The sequence below is a fragment of the Cantharellus anzutake genome, assembly GCF_015039405.1.
Source record: "Cantharellus anzutake strain C23 chromosome Unknown EI90scaffold_6, whole genome shotgun sequence".
Lineage (NCBI taxonomy): Eukaryota > Fungi > Basidiomycota > Agaricomycetes > Cantharellales > Hydnaceae > Cantharellus > Cantharellus anzutake.
In genome coordinates, this window is record NW_024066956.1 from 291,998 (window position 1) to 308,107 (window position 16,110).

The following is a 16,110-nucleotide window of genomic DNA, read 5'->3' on the forward strand; positions in this document are numbered from 1 at the left end:
TTAATTGTGAGTGAGCAACAATTCAAATGAGTTTGTTAGTTCCGCGAATCCCCAATCAGAAACCGGGTCCTGGGACGGCCTGAAGTTGAAGAGGCCGATAAAAAGGTTTCGTTGCAACCACTTGTCCGCTGCTCCCCCTCCGATTTTGCCAAAGGCCACCGCAGCGACTAATTGCGCACAGGCAACCTGCAAAACGGGTCATGGATGCTACTTTAAATACATAAATTCCGATGGAATTCCTCCCCGGGCCAGCCCATATTTTCGGGATGAATCGATTGACGGACGAGAAGGAATATGCTGGTCAGCGTACATCGACAGGCCGCCTGGTTTTTCACCCTCCGAAGTAATAAGTATGGACGGGCGATATTATGCCTTTACACGGCACTCTATAGTCTAGCGCATGAGTGCCTTGCATTTGATGCTACCTTTGACACCACCGGTCTTCCCATGGCTGACAGGATATACGGGACGCAAAGGTTCTAGATGCCATTAACACAATATCTACGTCTGCAGTCATGAGGAAGGTCATTGATGTTGATCCACAATCCAGTCATACAGCTTTCTTGCCATGTCATCGCCCTCGCTGATTCTTTCCTCCACTTCTTTATATCCGGCAAATCGGCGCCTTTCCCTTAGTCCAGTGCTCTCTCCTCTTTCCCAGGCGCCCTGCACCGCACCAGCCCAATCCCCACTCTCATACTTCTCCCGCGTAAATTCGACACCAACTCCTTCCGCCTCAAGCCACAACTTCAAGCCGATTTCTTCAATGATAGCTGGACGAGGAACTGGAAAAGCGAGTCAGCGCATAACCACCGTCCAAGGGGCTCAAGTGATGTACCATATATGAATGGAGTGCCAGAATCGATTGCCTCCGAGCACGTCCCGTACCCAAGTTTTCCGAGGAGCACATCGCCGACGACCATGAGGTCTGGCATGTAGATATTGCGAGGTGCAATAAAAATATCTTCGGGGAGATGTTCCCTACTTCCCCAGTCATCACCAGCCCCACAAACGATAGCTATCCATCCGGGAGGTAGCAGATTGGGGGATTCTTGGGAGGCGTCCAAGATCTGTTGCTGTTCCACTGCCTCATCGACGGGGGAAGAAGTGAGGACATGGTCCTGAGAAGGGAATATAGGACCCCGTGATTTTCTGATGATGGGAGATGTAGGGTTCACGACAGGACCAGGTGCGTCAGGGATGAATAAGTGGGTTGGCGTGACGACTTTGCGAGACGGCATGGAAAAGTGGCGGCGGATTTCAGATCGAGGGGACGCGGCCCGAGGGGCCAACAAGCTAACGGACCGGGATACTAGGTTTCCATTCCTAATTCCGGCGTGCCATTTATTATAGTCCAAGGATAACGTTGGCACATCCAAAAGCTCGTCTGGAACATTTCTAGTTGCTCTTATTTCGGGACTTGGGGTCCGTGATGGTGTACCACTGGGACTTCCTGGGCGGCGGAACTTTTGACCTCCAAAACTTACAATGAGGATCCGAGTTCGGCTCCCGTCCTGCAATTTATCTGGAACTCCAATTGAGTCGAGTATCCTTTTCCGACCAGCAGGAGTGTATATATCGGAGGAAGGGTGCCTAACGATGAGTGGTGCTGGCCATAAATACCGGTGACGATAGAATGTGGACTCGGAGCCTCGTTCAGATGGGAATGGGACCGGAGGTAACAACTCAACGCCCCTTGGATCCCGGCGGTAGCGAATGAGAAGATCTACAACATCTGGAGTAAAGGAATTGGTCTCCCTTGAAACCCAGTTTGTCGATGGGAGGTTTGGATGGACGGAGAAGGAGGGGATGGGGATGCATCCCTTCAAGAGGCACAATAAGTTGGCACATTGATAGTCGTTTCGCATCTGTGTTACGAGAGGTTCTAGATCGGTCTCTTTCAGTGGTTGGAAAGCAGTAGGGTCGTCTATGATTCCGTCTACGAGGTGAGCCCCCACTGAATGATCCGAAGCAGTGGCCCATGGTGTATCTTGGGGGATATCGCTGGCAAGCCAGGACCAGTTAGAGTCGAAGCTGGAGGGAGGAAAAGTTTAGGAATTCGCACATGCCCAATGCAAAGCGGTACGCGAGCGTGGACGCACGTGAAGTTAGTTATTAAGACACTGTCGACGAATGATAATAATAATGAGGCAGCACTAAGTATGTAAGTTGGAGGTGCTACTTGCCTGTGAATTCCGGCTCTATTCGCTGAGGCACTGAGCCGAAAAAATTATAAACAAACAACTCCTTGCGCCTATAAACCATATTGAACTAACCATGCAAGGAATACAGCGTCACTGAGGATGCATTCGATTCCTTGCTCCTTGATCCATTTAACTTCCTCCGCCAGCTTCTCTTCGCGGCGTATAAGGAAATTTCGAAGGACTTCAAGACTCTTGCGGCGATCGACGCTTGACATCAATGGTAGGAGGTAAGGGGGCGAGGCTTACTACGAATCCGGTTGCCAACCAAAACACCAAGCACATACCTATACGCAACCGGCTGCGAAATGACCGGATCGACCTCTGCGTATCGATAATTTGCACCCAACGCGAGACACCCGGTAAAGACCTGGGCTGGTGCTGTGGAGACGATGGTGATATCGACTGGCCGATCGCGGTCCTTCAGCGTCAGAAGATGACAAGACACGGCTGTCACGCGCGTCGCATGCCCATAGCCATGGCCGCTGCAGTAAAAAGCGAGCCTGAGAGGCTTAGGGACAGCCATGGCTATGACCCCTTTCAACGAGCACCTTCAGAACGAGACACTAAGTAATATTCATCGAAACCCTATTTCGAAACACAGCCACTAGTTGTGCGAATTACGTAATCATAACACAAAATATCCTTGGCTGTTCTATCCACGTCGTCTTGCCATATGAACGTTCCTTGGTGTTGGCAATTAAGTGCATCAGTAGCTTCAGTATGCAGTACAATCCCAAAAACAGCAGCGTGCGAGTTTTGGCACGCTAGGTGTTCTATATTGCTACAACGATTTGTACTCGATACTAGAACGGAACCCAATAACGGACGCCCATCTTGGAATAGTGACAAGGGAGCTTTTGGCAGACAAATAAAGTTAGTAGTAGGAGTAAGTCCAGAGCCGGAAAAAAGGAATAAAGATTCAAGAAAGCATAATCCGGAAGCGCAATGCAAAAAACTAGAGGTGGGTGAATGAGGCGACACGGAGTGAAGGAGAAATGTCGTAGTAAATGCATCATGAATATGATCCATAACCACCAGCATTCCCTGGTGCATGCCCCGCACTTGAACCCGGTCGTGATCCGCTGTTACTCGAAACGGAACCAGAAGTTGTTCCGTGTAGCAGCCCCTTCCCATTTGGTTGGCTCATTGGCAAGTCGCTGTTCATCATTCCCTGAAGCCCTTTTGGATGGTGACTTTGTGGTGGTTTAGGGGCTCCAGAGGCAGTTGGGGGGTTGTAGGGTACCCAACGGGTACCACCTGTTTGTGATTGTTGCATTGGGCCATTTATGTTAGGATTAATCTGGGGCGGTGGTAGAGGGGGTCGAGTAGCAGGGGAGCTGGTAAAGGCGGAGAAGTGAGTAGCAGGCTGTTGAGGGGGAAAGAGATATGATTGCTGGGGCTGCTGCGTTTGTTGATGTTGTTGGGGCTGTATCGAGGGGTTTATTGACAGCGAAGAAGATTGGGATTGGGGGGAAGGGGTTGGCGCGTATCCGCGATGTGACAGGGCAGGCGAAGGTTGCTGACGGTAATTCGTGGACGTCACCGTGCCTTGGATATTGTGCTTAGACAGAGCAGGAGGAGTATTATATGCTGGGGGTGGCGCTTGGCGAGGTGATGCTGTCGGACCATTGGGCTGCTGAGGATGCGTATAGGACTGTGGTGACGGAGCAATAGGTCGACCGTTCACATGGGAAGAGCTGCCAGGCAGGGACAGTGTGCTCGTATTTTGTCCATTTGATGAAACATCTGCATGTTCAGGCCCAGAGCCTTCAGGTAATGATTTTCGTCTTCGCGCTCCATTTGTCCCTGAAGGCTTGAGACCCATCTGGGTTGCTTTGATAAGAATTTGATGCCTGTGATTCGATCAACTACTGCCGGAAAAGAATGTAAAATTTGAACCCAACCTTGTTTTAGAAACGCCAAATTGATTAACTACCCAGTCCCAGTCAACTTCTTTTTGTACGTCCCCGCCCTTATACTGGTCAACGATATCCTTAAGCTTCTGAACGTCTTCCGCGGTCCAGGTGCCACCATGAAGCATTGGGGATTGCTTCATGCTGTTAAAAGCGACAGCCTGACCTGGATGCATCGGTGCAGGAGGGCCAGGAAAGCCAGATGGCTGTGATGACGTCGTTGTAGTTTGTTGCGTCTGGGGTGATTCCGACTGTGCGGGTGATGAGGATGATGCGGCTTGGTACTGTCCATTCGGGAAGGCTGGTGGAAGAGATGGCGACTCAGATGGGTCTGAGCTACGCTGCGATGCAGAAGCCTTCTTCGTCGGCGCACTAGCGGTAGAAGTGGTAGGTCCAGCAGTCGCTGTGCACGCAAATTATGACACGTTAGAACCTGCGCAAAAGAAACCTAGGCTGCAAATTACCAGAGCTTTTCGCCCCTCCCTTTTGCCAGGGTGGTGGTGGGGGAATCGTGGCCAGGCTTACTCTAGGGGTAGACGTAGGTAACGACGCAGGTGTACCGGTGCCAGCCTCATCCATGAATATGGATGGGTCCGCGATCTTTCGGGGGGAATACTTGAGAACGAACGGAATTACGAAGGTGGAGTTAACGTACAAAGGCATCGCATATCGCTTTTGCCTCGTTTATCGCCTGCATGGGATTCACTTTCTTATTCGACGAGAGCGCGTAGGATAGGACAGCCTCGGGCGTTCCAGCCTACGAAACATCGTCAGCATCGAACCAAAATGAAGTGTCGGTCTGCGGGGAACCCACAATAAGATCGCTCGCAGCTTGGCAAAAATCCATGCACATGTGCATAGCTTTCCAATGAAACTCAAAAACCTCTTGCATGTTAACGTTTGATTGCGGCATTGGTACAGTGGGCCGGCTCGAAGCTGATTCGGTGGTTCGGGAAGAGGGTTGCCGCTCAGATGATGCGGAAAAGGTCGGGGCGGCAGGTGCCGTCTGTTGCGCAGTTGAAGAAGAGCCAGATTGTGGAGTGCTCTGCTGCTGCTGGGATGCGTTTGTGGTGGATGCATCGAGTTTAGGTTTTTTTGTCTTCGATCCCTTCGGCCGGCCTCGTTTGCGCTTCTCACCGACAACTGGAGCAGCCGGATCCTGACTAGGTGGGTTCTCCGACGGGGGCTGAGAGGTAGCTTGGGTATTTGGCTGTTGCTGCTGGGGTTGTGACGCTTGGCCATATGCGTATCTTTGGTCATGCTGTTGCTGTTGTGACGAGGACGGTTGAGTACTCGGCAATAAAGATGGATGATAGGCATAGGATTGTTGATGCTGAGGTGCATAAGATACTCCGTGGGGCATTTGCTGGTAAGATTGGTGCGTCGCAGTAGGGACCGTCGACGCCATAGTGTGGAAAGTTCTGCAATTTCAGAGTGAAGTAAATATCGAGCTGTGACCGCGGGTACAACGGACTTTGGTCTCCGGCCCAGTCCAAAGATAGGGGTGCAAGAACGTTGGCTTTGCTTACAGAGAAGTTGGCTTTCTCTGGGGTCTGGGCGTTCGAACGTTCAGGGAGGTTTGCAAAGCGGACTTGCACTGCGAGTTAACGGCAGTTGCCGCGTCAACAACCTTACGCACGAAGAGGCGCTGACATGGCTCTATCAGGACCTCAACCGCCACCTAGGCGAGCGTCGGAGCGCAAAGTTTCGAACAGAGCTAGAGACCTACTCAGACAGCACTACGGACTTTCTCTCCCAGCCCCGACAGGTTCTCCAAACGACCCTTTGGATATTGGTTGGTTCCCCGATTTGGTCGATTTCGAGGAAGTTGATCCAATTGAGTAACTAGATTCGCCTGCCTTCGATGCCCAGGGATATTACACACAACTTGTAGCCGTGTCGTCCTTGCCGACGCTTTTGAAACGTAGTAATGACTTGGCAGAAGGTCTCATTCAACACGACGTCGATGTGTTATCCTCCTGATGGTCTTGTGGACAGAGATCCGACAACTAGAAACTGATCGCCAGGCACTAGTGTACAACCATCACCATGAGCTGGTGGCGGCAAGTGACACTATTCGTGCGGTGAGAGTTGGCTCACAATGACGCCCGGCGCTTACCTTGACTTTTGTCCCATGCAGATGAAGTCCCGCGCGGAAAATGTGGATTTAGAGCTTGATAAACTGAGGGACGCTTTCTCTGAGATTTCACGTATAGGCGCAAAGCTTGCTATTGAGATATCCTCTCGGGAAAAGCGCCCGGCGCCAATCAAGGTGCCACCGCCCCCTACCAATGCACACTTATTACCTGGAAATAATTAAGGCCACAAAATTATGTATAATAACAGCTAGCATCCTATGTGTAGTCAGACTCTGTACATTCCCTCACGCCCGTTCATGCCTCGGGTGGTTCGCCGTGGATTCCTCATGACATCCGGAGGGAGGTAGCCATCGGCACCAAACCCGTTCACTGCAGCTTGTGGGGGCATATAGCTGTTGGGAGCGAATATAATCTGTTGCGGTGGAGGTTGCTGTTGCTGGGGGTGAGGGGCATTGCCAGTTTCAAACTGTATGCTTTGAGGAGCCGGTTCTTGAGGATGAGTCGATGATGGATCTTCTGCTAACTGGCTCTCGCCCTCATCTTTGGGCCTCTCTTTCTCTTCAGAGCCTGGGCGCAGTGCGGTGGCATCGTAGTAAAGTGGACTTCCACGATCCACTAGAAACCTGGCAATGAAAGGCCGCTGGTGAGCTTGGTGGTGGGTCAGTTGACACCCTTACTGTTGGGTCATTACATCCCACTGGGGGCCTCTCTGCGCGCGCGCCGTAAGAAGAATGCTATTCCAATCGGATGCGCTCTCCTGAGGAGGTCGTCAGTCTCATGGCGATGGTTGAGCAATGAGCCGCCGCTAACCATTTCTGCTTCCACTTTCCGTGAGTGCGAGGTCACCAGGGTCTTCCCGCGTTTCTTGGAGAGTATTCTAGCCGCCCTTGCCACAGCAGGGGGTGGTACAGTGCTCCCATGGCGAGGGGCTAGAACAATTTTGTGAGGAACAGGCTTTGAGAGTGTCTTCATTGTTTGGCCGACCGGTCATTGCCGTTCACGCTGCCTGTAACTCTCCCTCATTGACAACTGACGAATTGAGCCTCAGGCAATCACTGTTTCTCATCTATCCACCCAGACGTAGAAGCTGCACATACATCGCCTCCTTTAACCCCTGAGCTTCCGTCAATTCCGTTAAGTCAGCATGGAGTCATCTCTTTCTCTCGAAGAGACCAACAAAATTCGTATCAGCCTTGGTCTAAAGCCTCTCGTTGACGATGGTGCACCCGCGGATACAAAAGAGAAAGAGGCTGCTGATAATTTTGCCGCTCGAAAAGAGCGAGAGGAGGCTGAGAAACGCACAAAGTGAGGTGACTTCTGACATCCATTGGATATCCTGTGTTCATTTTGGCTTCTTTATGCAGCGAGATCGTCGCACGAATAGAAAAGTAAGTAAGCTACTCATATTTTTATTACGTTGAGACTTCCAATATCCGTTCCAGATCAAGCGAGCAGAAGCTGACAAACGCGTTCCCATTTCTTTCAGGAGTCGCAACAAGCGCGAGCTACATCGAAGGCTTGTTGGGGCCACATTAGGGGAAGCAGATGATGATGACGATACTCTTAAGTGGGTTAAGAAGAGCAAGAAACGTGAAAAAGATCTCGCTGCCAAACGATTACAGGAGATGGATGCTTTGGACAAGATGTATCAGGAGGAATACACTGAAAGCAAGTGAAATACTCAGGGGCGCTAGCCTGGATGTTGACCGCCGCCTTTACAGAGGACCTCGCTGGTCTGAAGGTCAGCCATGATTTCGAGGACTTGAATGAGGGCGAAGACAGGATACTCACACTGAAGGACAGCCGCATCCTGGATAATGAAGGTGTGTGAAAGGTTTCTGTCATTCCCTTGTTCTCTAACTCATCTCCTGCTGCCATCTAGAGGATGAACTCCAAAACATCGATCTGGCAGAGGAACAGAAAGATAAGAAGCGACTCGAACTGAAGACGAAACGTCGTGATTACACTGGGTATGATGACGACGAATTTACTGGTGCTCCTGGGATGAAACGTGCGGTCTTGTTCAAGTACGACGAAGCTATCAATGGTTCCACGGATGCTGTAAGCTGTTTGTGCCGACTTTATGCATGGCCGCTTGCTTACAAGCTTGATCTAGACCTTTCGTTTGGGGGGGCGGGTAGCCTTATCAGAATCAAAAACTAAAATGGAAATGGACGCCGCGCCCACCATCAATCGCTCTCTTCTGTCCATTGATTATCTCAGTGAGTATTGTCTGGTTGGTCTGAATACGTGCCTTAATAGTGTTGCACTAGAAAATGTTGAGAGCTCAGATTATGTGCAAGGTGACATTGACTTCAAGAAGCCCAAGGTTTGTTGCCTGCTGTTGAGCCAGGTTTAATGTGTCTCAGCCCCTATCATTTGTAGAAGAAAAAACAACGATCTACCCGTCGTGTTCCTGAGCCAGATGTCTTGTCCAAAGACACTTCCCCTACGAACAGCACCACTGATATAAAAATGGTAGAAGTGGACGTTAAACCCGTGGTTCCCGACTTGGATGCAAATTTTATTGATGATGATGAACTCCAATCAATGCTCGCACAGTCTCGGCGGCGGAAGGTCATGAAACCAAGAAGGATTGCCCCTGAAGAGTTTGCCGAACAAGGTTTTGGCGATTTTTCCTATTCCCGAGCTAGGGTAGCTAATGTCATGCCACAGTGATTGCGTCTAAGACAGACGAGGAGGGACAGCGAAATGGTCAATTGGATGCCTCGGGGGCTCTGACGTTGGATGACACATCGGAATTCGTTCGAAGCATCACCTATACCCCAGCTCCCGTCCAACAAAATCCTATTATCGTGACAATTGACACGGCTCATATGCGCGAAGCATCCGAGGATAAGGAGGAAACGGGCGAAGCAATTGCGGAATTCGAGAACTCGGCTGTGGGGGACGAGCCGATGGACTATGACGACGAAGCTGATGCAATGCTACGAGCCATCGAGGAGGGTATCGCCAATCAGCGATCTGAAACTATGAAGGAGGAAGTGGTTGACGAGGTTAGTATTAGCGCCATCATTGTGGAACCCTAATCTAACTACTCATGATCAGATTGGGACTTCCAGCGAGCAGACATTTAGCCGGGGAATGGCAGCGACTCTTCAAATACTGCGACAACAAGGTGTCCTTGCGGCCGTTTCCGATGAAACGAAAGAGCGCGAAAGAATCCAGAAGGAGAAGGATAAGTGGCTGGCTCAACATCGACACTCCTTCTCCATGCGCGATCTTGAGCGGCTTCGGTCCCGGGGACAACCCAAAGATCAGTCCGCGCGAGAGTACGAAAATCGGCTCCGCGAGCAGCAGGAGGCCCGGGAATCTCTCGATCTATTTAAGGATTACAAGCCGGATGTGGAGATTAAATATCACGACGAATTCGGCCGAGAGCTTACGCCGAAGGAGGCTTGGAAAGCCTTGTCGCACAAGTTCCATGGCAAAGGGTCGGGTCGCATGAAAACCGAAAAACTATTGAAGAAGATAGCAGAGGAGAAGAAGAGAGAGGCGATGGGCAGTGGGGACACTCCTCTCAGTATGAATGCTGCCTTCCAGATTCGTCAAGAGAGGGTTGGTCAAGCTCACATGGTCTTGTCTGTTGGCAATCGGGGGTAAACACACTCGCTTCCTTTTCATGCAAACATTGACATTTTTTTTGTGAATCCGTAGGGCTGTTCCGCAGGCCTCTGAATTTCTAGATGCAACTGCTTCGATATCCAAGAAAGACAAAAACAAAAACAAAAGCAAAAAGAAAGAGCCTGCGAAGGCCTCCCCTGCACCTGTTGTGGACATGACTGGCTTCACTGCCACAACTCTTCCTGGGGCCGGTCCGCTTGGTAGCAATATATCATCAAGCGCTGTTGTTTCGGCCTTACCCAGTGTTCCCGGTTCGCCAGGTCCTATGACCAAATCAGGCTTCACTCGTGTTATGGGCGAAGCGACAAGTGCCTCTGGCTCAGCTTCACCAGCTACCCACGAAGAGCGGGGCAGGGTACAGTTTGGGTTCGGATTTTCAACGAAGCGTAAAGCTGGAGAAGAGCCTGACGGCGCGCCACCCACGAAACGGTAGCAAGCAACTGCTGCATGCCCTCTTCTGGACTTGGACACGTACATCGTCTTGTACAATATTGATATGTAATTGACACTCAAGGTTGTGCTTATTAATTTGGGAGCCATTTGGAACGGACGAGGTTCCGGCTGCATTACTAACTGAACCACATTCCGATCACTTCAGCAAGATCCGTATTTCAATGCCACCAGCCGTAGCATCCGAGTCGTTCCTCGCCAGCTTGCGTGCCATGTTCAGGCTTTAATGTACAAGGTTGAGGATCATGTCACGTAACGAGACTCGAGCCCGAGCGGGATGCAGCACAATAATGCATGTTCGGGCATTGGTTACTTATAATTGGAGTACAGTGTGAAACAACCCCTCCACCTCGTAATATCATGGGCCAGTCGAAATCCCGAATTATGACGTTGCATGCATGCTAGCTGCACACGATGTTCGAGATTGCTGTGACTAACGATATATATGGTTTGGTTTCATACCTATAGTGAATTCCAATACAGCACATCCTTGGCCTAAGGGAACGCACGCGAATAGCAATGCTTTGCCGATAGAAAGGGCAATAAGTGAGGGGTTTCGTACGTTCAAATAACAAGGCGAGTGTGTCTCAGAAACTTCATTCACTGCATGTGTGCGCACAATATTGTCTCCCTACCCCCGCGCGTAGTTTTAATGTAACAAAATCGACTTTTGTGCACGTTAACCCAGCCTCCAACTTTGGAAATGGCAGCGATATCCGGCAGCCTGGGCGGAGGACCCGCACTAATTGCGAGCGCTGAGCTGCTTCGCCAATTTCAATTGAGTGTTTGTGATGCGATATTCTTCGAATATGTAAGTAAAATGAAATGTCATGTCAAAGTGTTGTCGTGACTGTGACATCGCTCCTCGATCTTCACTTAATGGACGAAACCGAACGCGACACGCTTTCGGTCTACTTTAACCCACCTCTTTGGGCGCAACGCATAGCATGGGTACTGGATCGGATAAGAAAGTACTCGGTTCGCACTGTCAGTTTCCTGGTGGTTCACATCTCATCAATTTCTGAGTACAACGGATCGATTGCAGATTTTAGATTTGGGTTGTGGTGAAGGACAGTTGCTAAGGTGTCTCGCACAACCAGCCCCCTACCTCTGTGATGCCACTCTGCCTCTCGATGTAGATGTCTCATCGCGAGACGTTTATCCCTCTCTCATGGCGGGGATTGATATCTGTACCAAGAGTTTGGAACGTGCCAGAGCGGCCACAGAACCACAAGAAATGGATGATTCTGCTCCTAGATATGCAACTGTTTCTCCTCGCTGGAACCCTCTGACGATTGAACTATGGCATGGAGAACTGGAGGTTGCTAGTGACCAGTTCTTAAACCGCTTTGAGTGCATCGTATCTACTGAAGTGTACGTTCTACTACTCGAAACTTTAGTCCAAATATAAATCCCCGCTTTGCTTCGATTCCCTGGACCATCAGTGTGGAGCATTTACCTCGAGAAGTCCTGGACAGATTCTTTCCCTTAGTGTTAGGCTACTATCGTCCTCAATTCCTCCTCCTCACAACCCCAAACTACAACTTCAACGAGCTGTTTACGAAGCCAGGGGAACCCTCCCCCACGGGCTACCCTGACCCAACCGGTGACACAGACCGCGTGTTCCGGCATCATGACCATAAACGTGAATGGACGCTTCCTGAGTGGCGCCAATGGTGCGAGAAGGCTGCTCTTCAGTACGGATACAACATCGAAATAGGCTGTATTGGGGTCCCTGAGGCAAAAGATCCTTATGGTCGCTCTACATCAATACTCGGCAAAGCTACCCATACAGCGGTCTTCGAACGCGGAGATCATCGCCAGCGAATCATACCACCATCTTCTAATGATGCAAGAATCCCGGAGCTTGTGGCATGCCACATTCATCCCGTTCATTGTCGAGCGGGTAAACCCCTCAGTGCTCAGGAGATCCGAGATCGAGTCAAATTGTCATTGTCACAAAGCCCATCAAATGAGCTTCCCGTAGAACAAATGTGGAAGGAAGACATCGATATCGCATGTGGAGGGTCACGAAAGGCTCTCATTGACGCGCTGATACAACGACCCTCAGATGGATCGGAACCAGAATGGCAAATTACCGAAGCCGGCGCTGACATAGGCAAGTGGCTAGTTCTCTGGAAGAATTGGACGCCAGAGATGTTTAAGGAGGCCCAAAACCTGTGGAATGGACTTGGTGATGTTGACCGGGAAGAAATTGGAGAAGTAATTGACCACGCATGGGACGAATGCAGCCAAGAATGGTGGCTGGGGATTCAACAGCCAACAGAGGGAGACGGATGGTCACACCATCATTGGGACATTACAACGGAAGTTGATTCCAACTGGGAAAATGAGGAATGGCCAAAGAGTCTGAACGAAGACGCAGTAGAAGAGGTAACGGTGTAATAATGTTCAAATTCGCCTAATTCTGAGAAGTCATGGTGTGTACGGCATCTCGTCAAAAAGACAAGTGCAATAAAAATAACGGCGAGCCTTCTGTGTTTACTCGTGTGAGGGGACCGAATGCAGTGTACTTGTGGGAGACCTAATGCTCCAGCCGCACATCATTCCGCTTCGGTTCTATGGGAAAGAGATTAGCTGGTCAAGGAATTGCGTGCGGGAACCAAAGAACGCACGTATCAAGGGATGTAGTTGGGCAAGATATGTTATAGCCCACATCAAGTAACAGCACGTTAATGCGAGCAGAATACTACTTCGTATTAGTCTGAAAAGGAGACTTTGGGAACATGCCATCAAGAGCGGTAATGCCTGACTCACGTCTGCTGTGGCCCTTTGGGTGCAAAAGCCCATCCAACAACGCCAACAACGATGGCTACAATGGCGACTGCGATTACAGTGAATCCACCCATTGTCGCAGTTCGAAAAATTAAAACGGGGCGCGACCACGTGCACAAATTGCCGCAGATTGCTGAATTAGGCGTTGGCCAGGACAAATCCGACTCAACTTTGGAGCTATATCGACAACCCAGAGGTCGAATTCTGCGCCATTCGCTGCAGACGACCTTGTTACGATCTCATTCATGTCCACAACCACCACTGAGGCTCCGAGAATAACCAAAGTAAGTACCCCACGACCCACGCGCTCTCTCACGACCCATTCCGTCGTCGCGTGTTACTAATGTTATGGCAGCGAAAACTAGACGACGCGATCTCCATCCTGGATTCGGCGGTGAATGAGAGTAAGACGGACATTGGTGGAGTTGACCCTAGTCCCTCCAAACGGCCAGCCACAGCGAAGTCCATTTACGCTAGTTTGTCAAAATATGGATTTAGAGGGAAGGATAAGGCACCCGAGTTCGTCCCATACTGTCTTCTGCCGATGCTATGGTTCTGAAGCCTGTTATGTTCGGCAGAAAGCAAGGGCCATCGAGAACTCCTAAGCTGACCTCTTTGTTGAACCGGACACGATCGCCTCAACTCGAACGGAGCTCGTCACACCCCGGGAGTACTCAGCCCAGCACACATCCACACATATCTCTTCCCCAAGCTCTTACTTCTCGCCCACCCTACAGGCCTACTTCAACTCCAGACTTCCTCAATCGCTTATCGACGTTTAAACTCTCTACTTATCGCGACAAACCCCGCCCCATTAACGCAGTGGCTGCTGCAAAATGTGGGTGGAAAAATGACGGCCAGAATCGATTGGTGTGCGAAAATTGCAATGCCGCATGGGTTGTGGGACAAACAACAGGAATGAGTCGAGATGCCGGTAATTCGCCCTCAGGAAGAAAGATGCAATAACTGATTTTTGTCCACTCGTTGCAGCAAACGCTCTCATTGAACGGCAAAAGGCTTCCATGGTCACTGGCCACAAAGAGTCTTGTCCGTGGCGTAAGCGACAATGCGATGGTAGGAGCCGCAATCTTTCGCCTTGGCAATTACTACTTTTCAGACTCATTTAATTTTAGACCTTATTTATAAAATCCCCCTTGAAGGCTCTTCGAAATAAAATGGCGCATGACATCAAAGACCGCGCGATAATCTTGTCTCCGGCAGTGCAGAGCATATCTATTAAACACCCACTGGTAAGTATTGACCCATTTCACTTGGTTGAAACCAGGAAACTGAAAGAGCCAATAGAACACATCACAGTTAACCTCCCTTTTAACCACCATTAATTCTTTACCCTCAGCACAAGATATCCTAAGCATTGCATCTGAGCAGATCCCACCTCCATTAAGCGACACCGCTCTCATCCTCTCGCTCTTCGGCTGGGGACCTACATCGTCGTCCCACCTCCCTGGGCACCGCCAAAGCTCTCTCACTCAATCCCTTTCACGGGCTACTTCGGCGTCTCTTGGTCGAACGCCTTCCCTCGCCAGAGGCTCCAACACGCCCAGATTCGCATTAGAACGGTCACCAACCCCAGTTGGCAGCCCTTCGCCCACCGTCAGTATGATTAGGTTACCCGGATCTAAGTTCGACGTTACTTTGAGCTGTTCACTTTGCCAACGAAGGATTGGTCTGTGGTCTTTCCAGCCCACACCTGCCGTCGACGCGCCTGACGTCACCGCTCCCACTGCTATCAATGGTCTTCGAAACGGAACGAACGAAACGTCGGCAGATAGTCCCTCGCCGTCCTCTCCTGCGTCTGCCCGCCCCTCCCTGAATCCACACCCACGTCGACCTACGCAGTTGCGAACGTTGGATGTTACGACAGAACACCGGTCATTCTGTCCATACATCGTGAAGTCAACGCCCATGCCATCTTACCCTGCGTTCACTGGCGCTGGGGACGGTTCCAACGTCAATCCTCGGCCGAAGAGTAAGCAGAGTGACGCCGAGCTCCTTGTGGAGGGTTGGAGGGCAGTGCTAGGCGTCGTGAACCGTGCTGGAATGGGGGCGCGCAGGAGGAGGAGTGACGTCTTTGGGCCCCTCTCCAGTACTGATGATCAGATGGCGGATGAAGGGGCCGCAAATGTGGATTCGATGGTCGAGAGCGTGAAGAAAGGAGGGGTACGTATGAAACAATACCGATTTATTTTGAACTTCTAGCCTATTTTTTTCCCTTTCTAGACACGAGACTTGTTACGATATGTAAAAGGGTTGCTGGGATAAGAAAGCCCCTGTACGATTTTGGGTGGAGTCTATGTTTCTGTCGCGAACGTGTTGTACTGGGTGTACCGCCATCATATTTGGTCTGTACTGTGCTGGATACTCAGAGCGTGGTGCAACAAAATGTTGCTATGCCCATTATGTACTCTGCCTTTGTCCAAGGGCGTGTACAAATTCGGTACGAGGGCTAGGAGCAGAAGATAGCGTTGCAATGACCAGCAAAGGTTACGGTTAGGCTTAATGTCTTCAACAGTAGCATTTATTCGGGTGGCTACTAAATTGAACTTGACTACGGTATAAGGTTTTATGACAGATATGATCCGGGATGCCCTTGTGACGAGCAGTATTTGCACATTATGCGGCCGGTCAAGAAAGGCTGCAGCATATGGAGGTATCAGCCGCAAGACTCAAATTGATAGCAGTCCGTGAACGGAAACAGGCAGCCAATAACCACCCTAATCAATGCGCGAGCGCGTCCTGTTACAGCGATAATCCTTCTTTGAAAGGTCACTCTGGATACCAATATTGTAGGAAAATGCGGTACAGTACTGGTCTTTGTTCACCATCAACAGCAGAGTTACACCGTCACTGTTTCGTAACCATCCCTTCATCCTGATGTCGTTGATTAGACTATGGTTGCTCATGCCGACGCCAACACATTGGTCTGACACTGACAGTTTCTTCCCTTGACTATTGTGACTGTGATATCGCAGCTGCGGCGAA

At 50.4% G+C, this 16,110-nt stretch overlaps 8 protein-coding genes across 8 annotated transcripts; 4 read left to right on the forward strand and 4 right to left on the reverse strand.

Moving 5' to 3' along the window:
* Positions 1–31: 31 nt before the first annotated feature.
* EI90DRAFT_2966730 (uncharacterized protein) lies at positions 32–2,727 on the reverse strand (the record flags this gene model as incomplete). Its single annotated transcript, XM_039055580.1, has 6 exons — positions 32–785; positions 839–2,034; positions 2,103–2,123; positions 2,187–2,216; positions 2,277–2,411; positions 2,489–2,727. The coding sequence occupies 6 exons, from the start codon at positions 2,725–2,727 to the stop codon at positions 526–528; spliced, it is 1,881 nt and encodes a 626-aa protein (XP_038921176.1). The 3' UTR covers positions 32–525.
* Positions 2,728–2,936: 209 nt separating this feature from the next.
* On the reverse strand, positions 2,937–5,731 carry EI90DRAFT_2966733 (uncharacterized protein). Its single transcript, XM_039055581.1, has 5 exons — positions 4,932–5,731; positions 4,773–4,874; positions 4,582–4,717; positions 4,109–4,520; positions 2,937–4,057 (listed from the first exon to the last, which is right to left on the reverse strand). Exons 1-5 carry the CDS (start codon positions 5,523–5,525, stop codon positions 3,217–3,219), a joined length of 2,085 nt encoding a protein of 694 aa, XP_038921177.1. The 5' UTR covers positions 5,526–5,731; the 3' UTR covers positions 2,937–3,216.
* A 99-nt stretch (positions 5,732–5,830) lies between these two features.
* Positions 5,831–6,374, forward strand: EI90DRAFT_2860355 (Vps51/Vps67-domain-containing protein; the record flags this gene model as incomplete). The annotated part of the gene is made up of 4 exons (XM_039053797.1): positions 5,831–5,912; positions 5,967–6,062; positions 6,116–6,201; positions 6,258–6,374. Coding segments are annotated over 4 exons (381 nt in total), but the record flags the coding sequence as incomplete, so codon positions are not given.
* A 23-nt stretch (positions 6,375–6,397) lies between these two features.
* On the reverse strand, positions 6,398–7,174 carry EI90DRAFT_3037168 (uncharacterized protein). The gene is made up of 3 exons (XM_039058749.1): positions 7,027–7,174; positions 6,894–6,973; positions 6,398–6,839 (listed from the first exon to the last, which is right to left on the reverse strand). Exons 1-3 carry the CDS (start codon positions 7,027–7,029, stop codon positions 6,482–6,484), a joined length of 441 nt encoding a protein of 146 aa, XP_038921179.1. The 5' UTR covers positions 7,030–7,174; the 3' UTR covers positions 6,398–6,481.
* A 186-nt stretch (positions 7,175–7,360) lies between these two features.
* EI90DRAFT_3143995 (SART-1 family-domain-containing protein) lies at positions 7,361–10,294 on the forward strand (the record flags this gene model as incomplete). Its single annotated transcript, XM_039065082.1, has 11 exons — positions 7,361–7,521; positions 7,581–7,604; positions 7,703–7,884; positions 7,938–8,039; positions 8,099–8,277; positions 8,333–8,438; positions 8,490–8,545; positions 8,602–8,871; positions 8,907–9,233; positions 9,286–9,836; positions 9,895–10,294. 11 exons carry the CDS (start codon positions 7,361–7,363, stop codon positions 10,292–10,294), a joined length of 2,358 nt encoding a protein of 785 aa, XP_038921180.1.
* Positions 10,295–11,161: 867 nt separating this feature from the next.
* On the forward strand, positions 11,162–12,810 carry EI90DRAFT_3037172 (uncharacterized protein). Its single transcript, XM_039058750.1, has 3 exons — positions 11,162–11,298; positions 11,357–11,685; positions 11,757–12,810. Exons 1-3 carry the CDS (start codon positions 11,191–11,193, stop codon positions 12,715–12,717), a joined length of 1,398 nt encoding a protein of 465 aa, XP_038921181.1. The 5' UTR covers positions 11,162–11,190; the 3' UTR covers positions 12,718–12,810.
* EI90DRAFT_3037175 (ATPase, V0 complex, subunit E1/e2) lies at positions 12,770–13,228 on the reverse strand. Its single transcript, XM_039058751.1, has 3 exons — positions 13,090–13,228; positions 12,948–13,036; positions 12,770–12,891 (listed from the first exon to the last, which is right to left on the reverse strand). The coding sequence occupies exons 1-3, from the start codon at positions 13,179–13,181 to the stop codon at positions 12,857–12,859; spliced, it is 216 nt and encodes a 71-aa protein (XP_038921182.1). The 5' UTR covers positions 13,182–13,228; the 3' UTR covers positions 12,770–12,856.
* Positions 13,229–13,241: 13 nt separating this feature from the next.
* On the forward strand, positions 13,242–15,830 carry EI90DRAFT_3037177 (C3HC zinc finger-like-domain-containing protein). Its single transcript, XM_039058752.1, has 7 exons — positions 13,242–13,391; positions 13,463–13,626; positions 13,686–14,041; positions 14,098–14,181; positions 14,302–14,357; positions 14,413–15,288; positions 15,349–15,830. Exons 1-7 carry the CDS (start codon positions 13,353–13,355, stop codon positions 15,388–15,390), a joined length of 1,617 nt encoding a protein of 538 aa, XP_038921183.1. The 5' UTR covers positions 13,242–13,352; the 3' UTR covers positions 15,391–15,830.
* The last annotated feature ends 280 nt before the right edge of the window (positions 15,831–16,110 follow it).

Coding starts and splice junctions, on each gene's coding strand:
- EI90DRAFT_2966733 (XM_039055581.1), bottom strand. CDS start 5,525: ATGGCGTCGACGGTCCCTACTGCGACGCACCAATCTTACCAGCAAATG. Junction 4,521..4,581: donor GGGAGGGGCGAAAAGCTCTG/GTAATTTGCAGC, acceptor TTGCGTGCACAG/CGACTGCTGGACCTACCACT. Junction 4,058..4,108: donor TTTGGCGTTTCTAAAACAAG/GTTGGGTTCAAA, acceptor ATCGAATCACAG/GCATCAAATTCTTATCAAAG.
- EI90DRAFT_3037172 (XM_039058750.1), top strand. CDS start 11,191: ATGGACGAAACCGAACGCGACACGCTTTCGGTCTACTTTAACCCACCT. Junction 11,299..11,356: donor GAAAGTACTCGGTTCGCACT/GTCAGTTTCCTG, acceptor GATCGATTGCAG/ATTTTAGATTTGGGTTGTGG. Junction 11,686..11,756: donor TGCATCGTATCTACTGAAGT/GTACGTTCTACT, acceptor CTGGACCATCAG/TGTGGAGCATTTACCTCGAG.
- EI90DRAFT_3037177 (XM_039058752.1), top strand. CDS start 13,353: ATGTCCACAACCACCACTGAGGCTCCGAGAATAACCAAA. Junction 13,392..13,462: donor AGGCTCCGAGAATAACCAAA/GTAAGTACCCCA, acceptor ATGTTATGGCAG/CGAAAACTAGACGACGCGAT. Junction 14,042..14,097: donor AGGAATGAGTCGAGATGCCG/GTAATTCGCCCT, acceptor CACTCGTTGCAG/CAAACGCTCTCATTGAACGG.
- EI90DRAFT_3037168 (XM_039058749.1), bottom strand. Junction 6,840..6,893: donor TGGGATGTAATGACCCAACA/GTAAGGGTGTCA, acceptor TTTCATTGCCAG/GTTTCTAGTGGATCGTGGAA.
- EI90DRAFT_3037175 (XM_039058751.1), bottom strand. CDS start 13,181: ATGGGTGGATTCACTGTAATCGCAGTCGCCATTGTAGCCATCGTTGTT. Junction 13,037..13,089: donor CCCAAAGGGCCACAGCAGAC/GTGAGTCAGGCA, acceptor TCTCCTTTTCAG/ACTAATACGAAGTAGTATTC. Junction 12,892..12,947: donor CCAACTACATCCCTTGATAC/GTGCGTTCTTTG, acceptor TCTTTCCCATAG/AACCGAAGCGGAATGATGTG.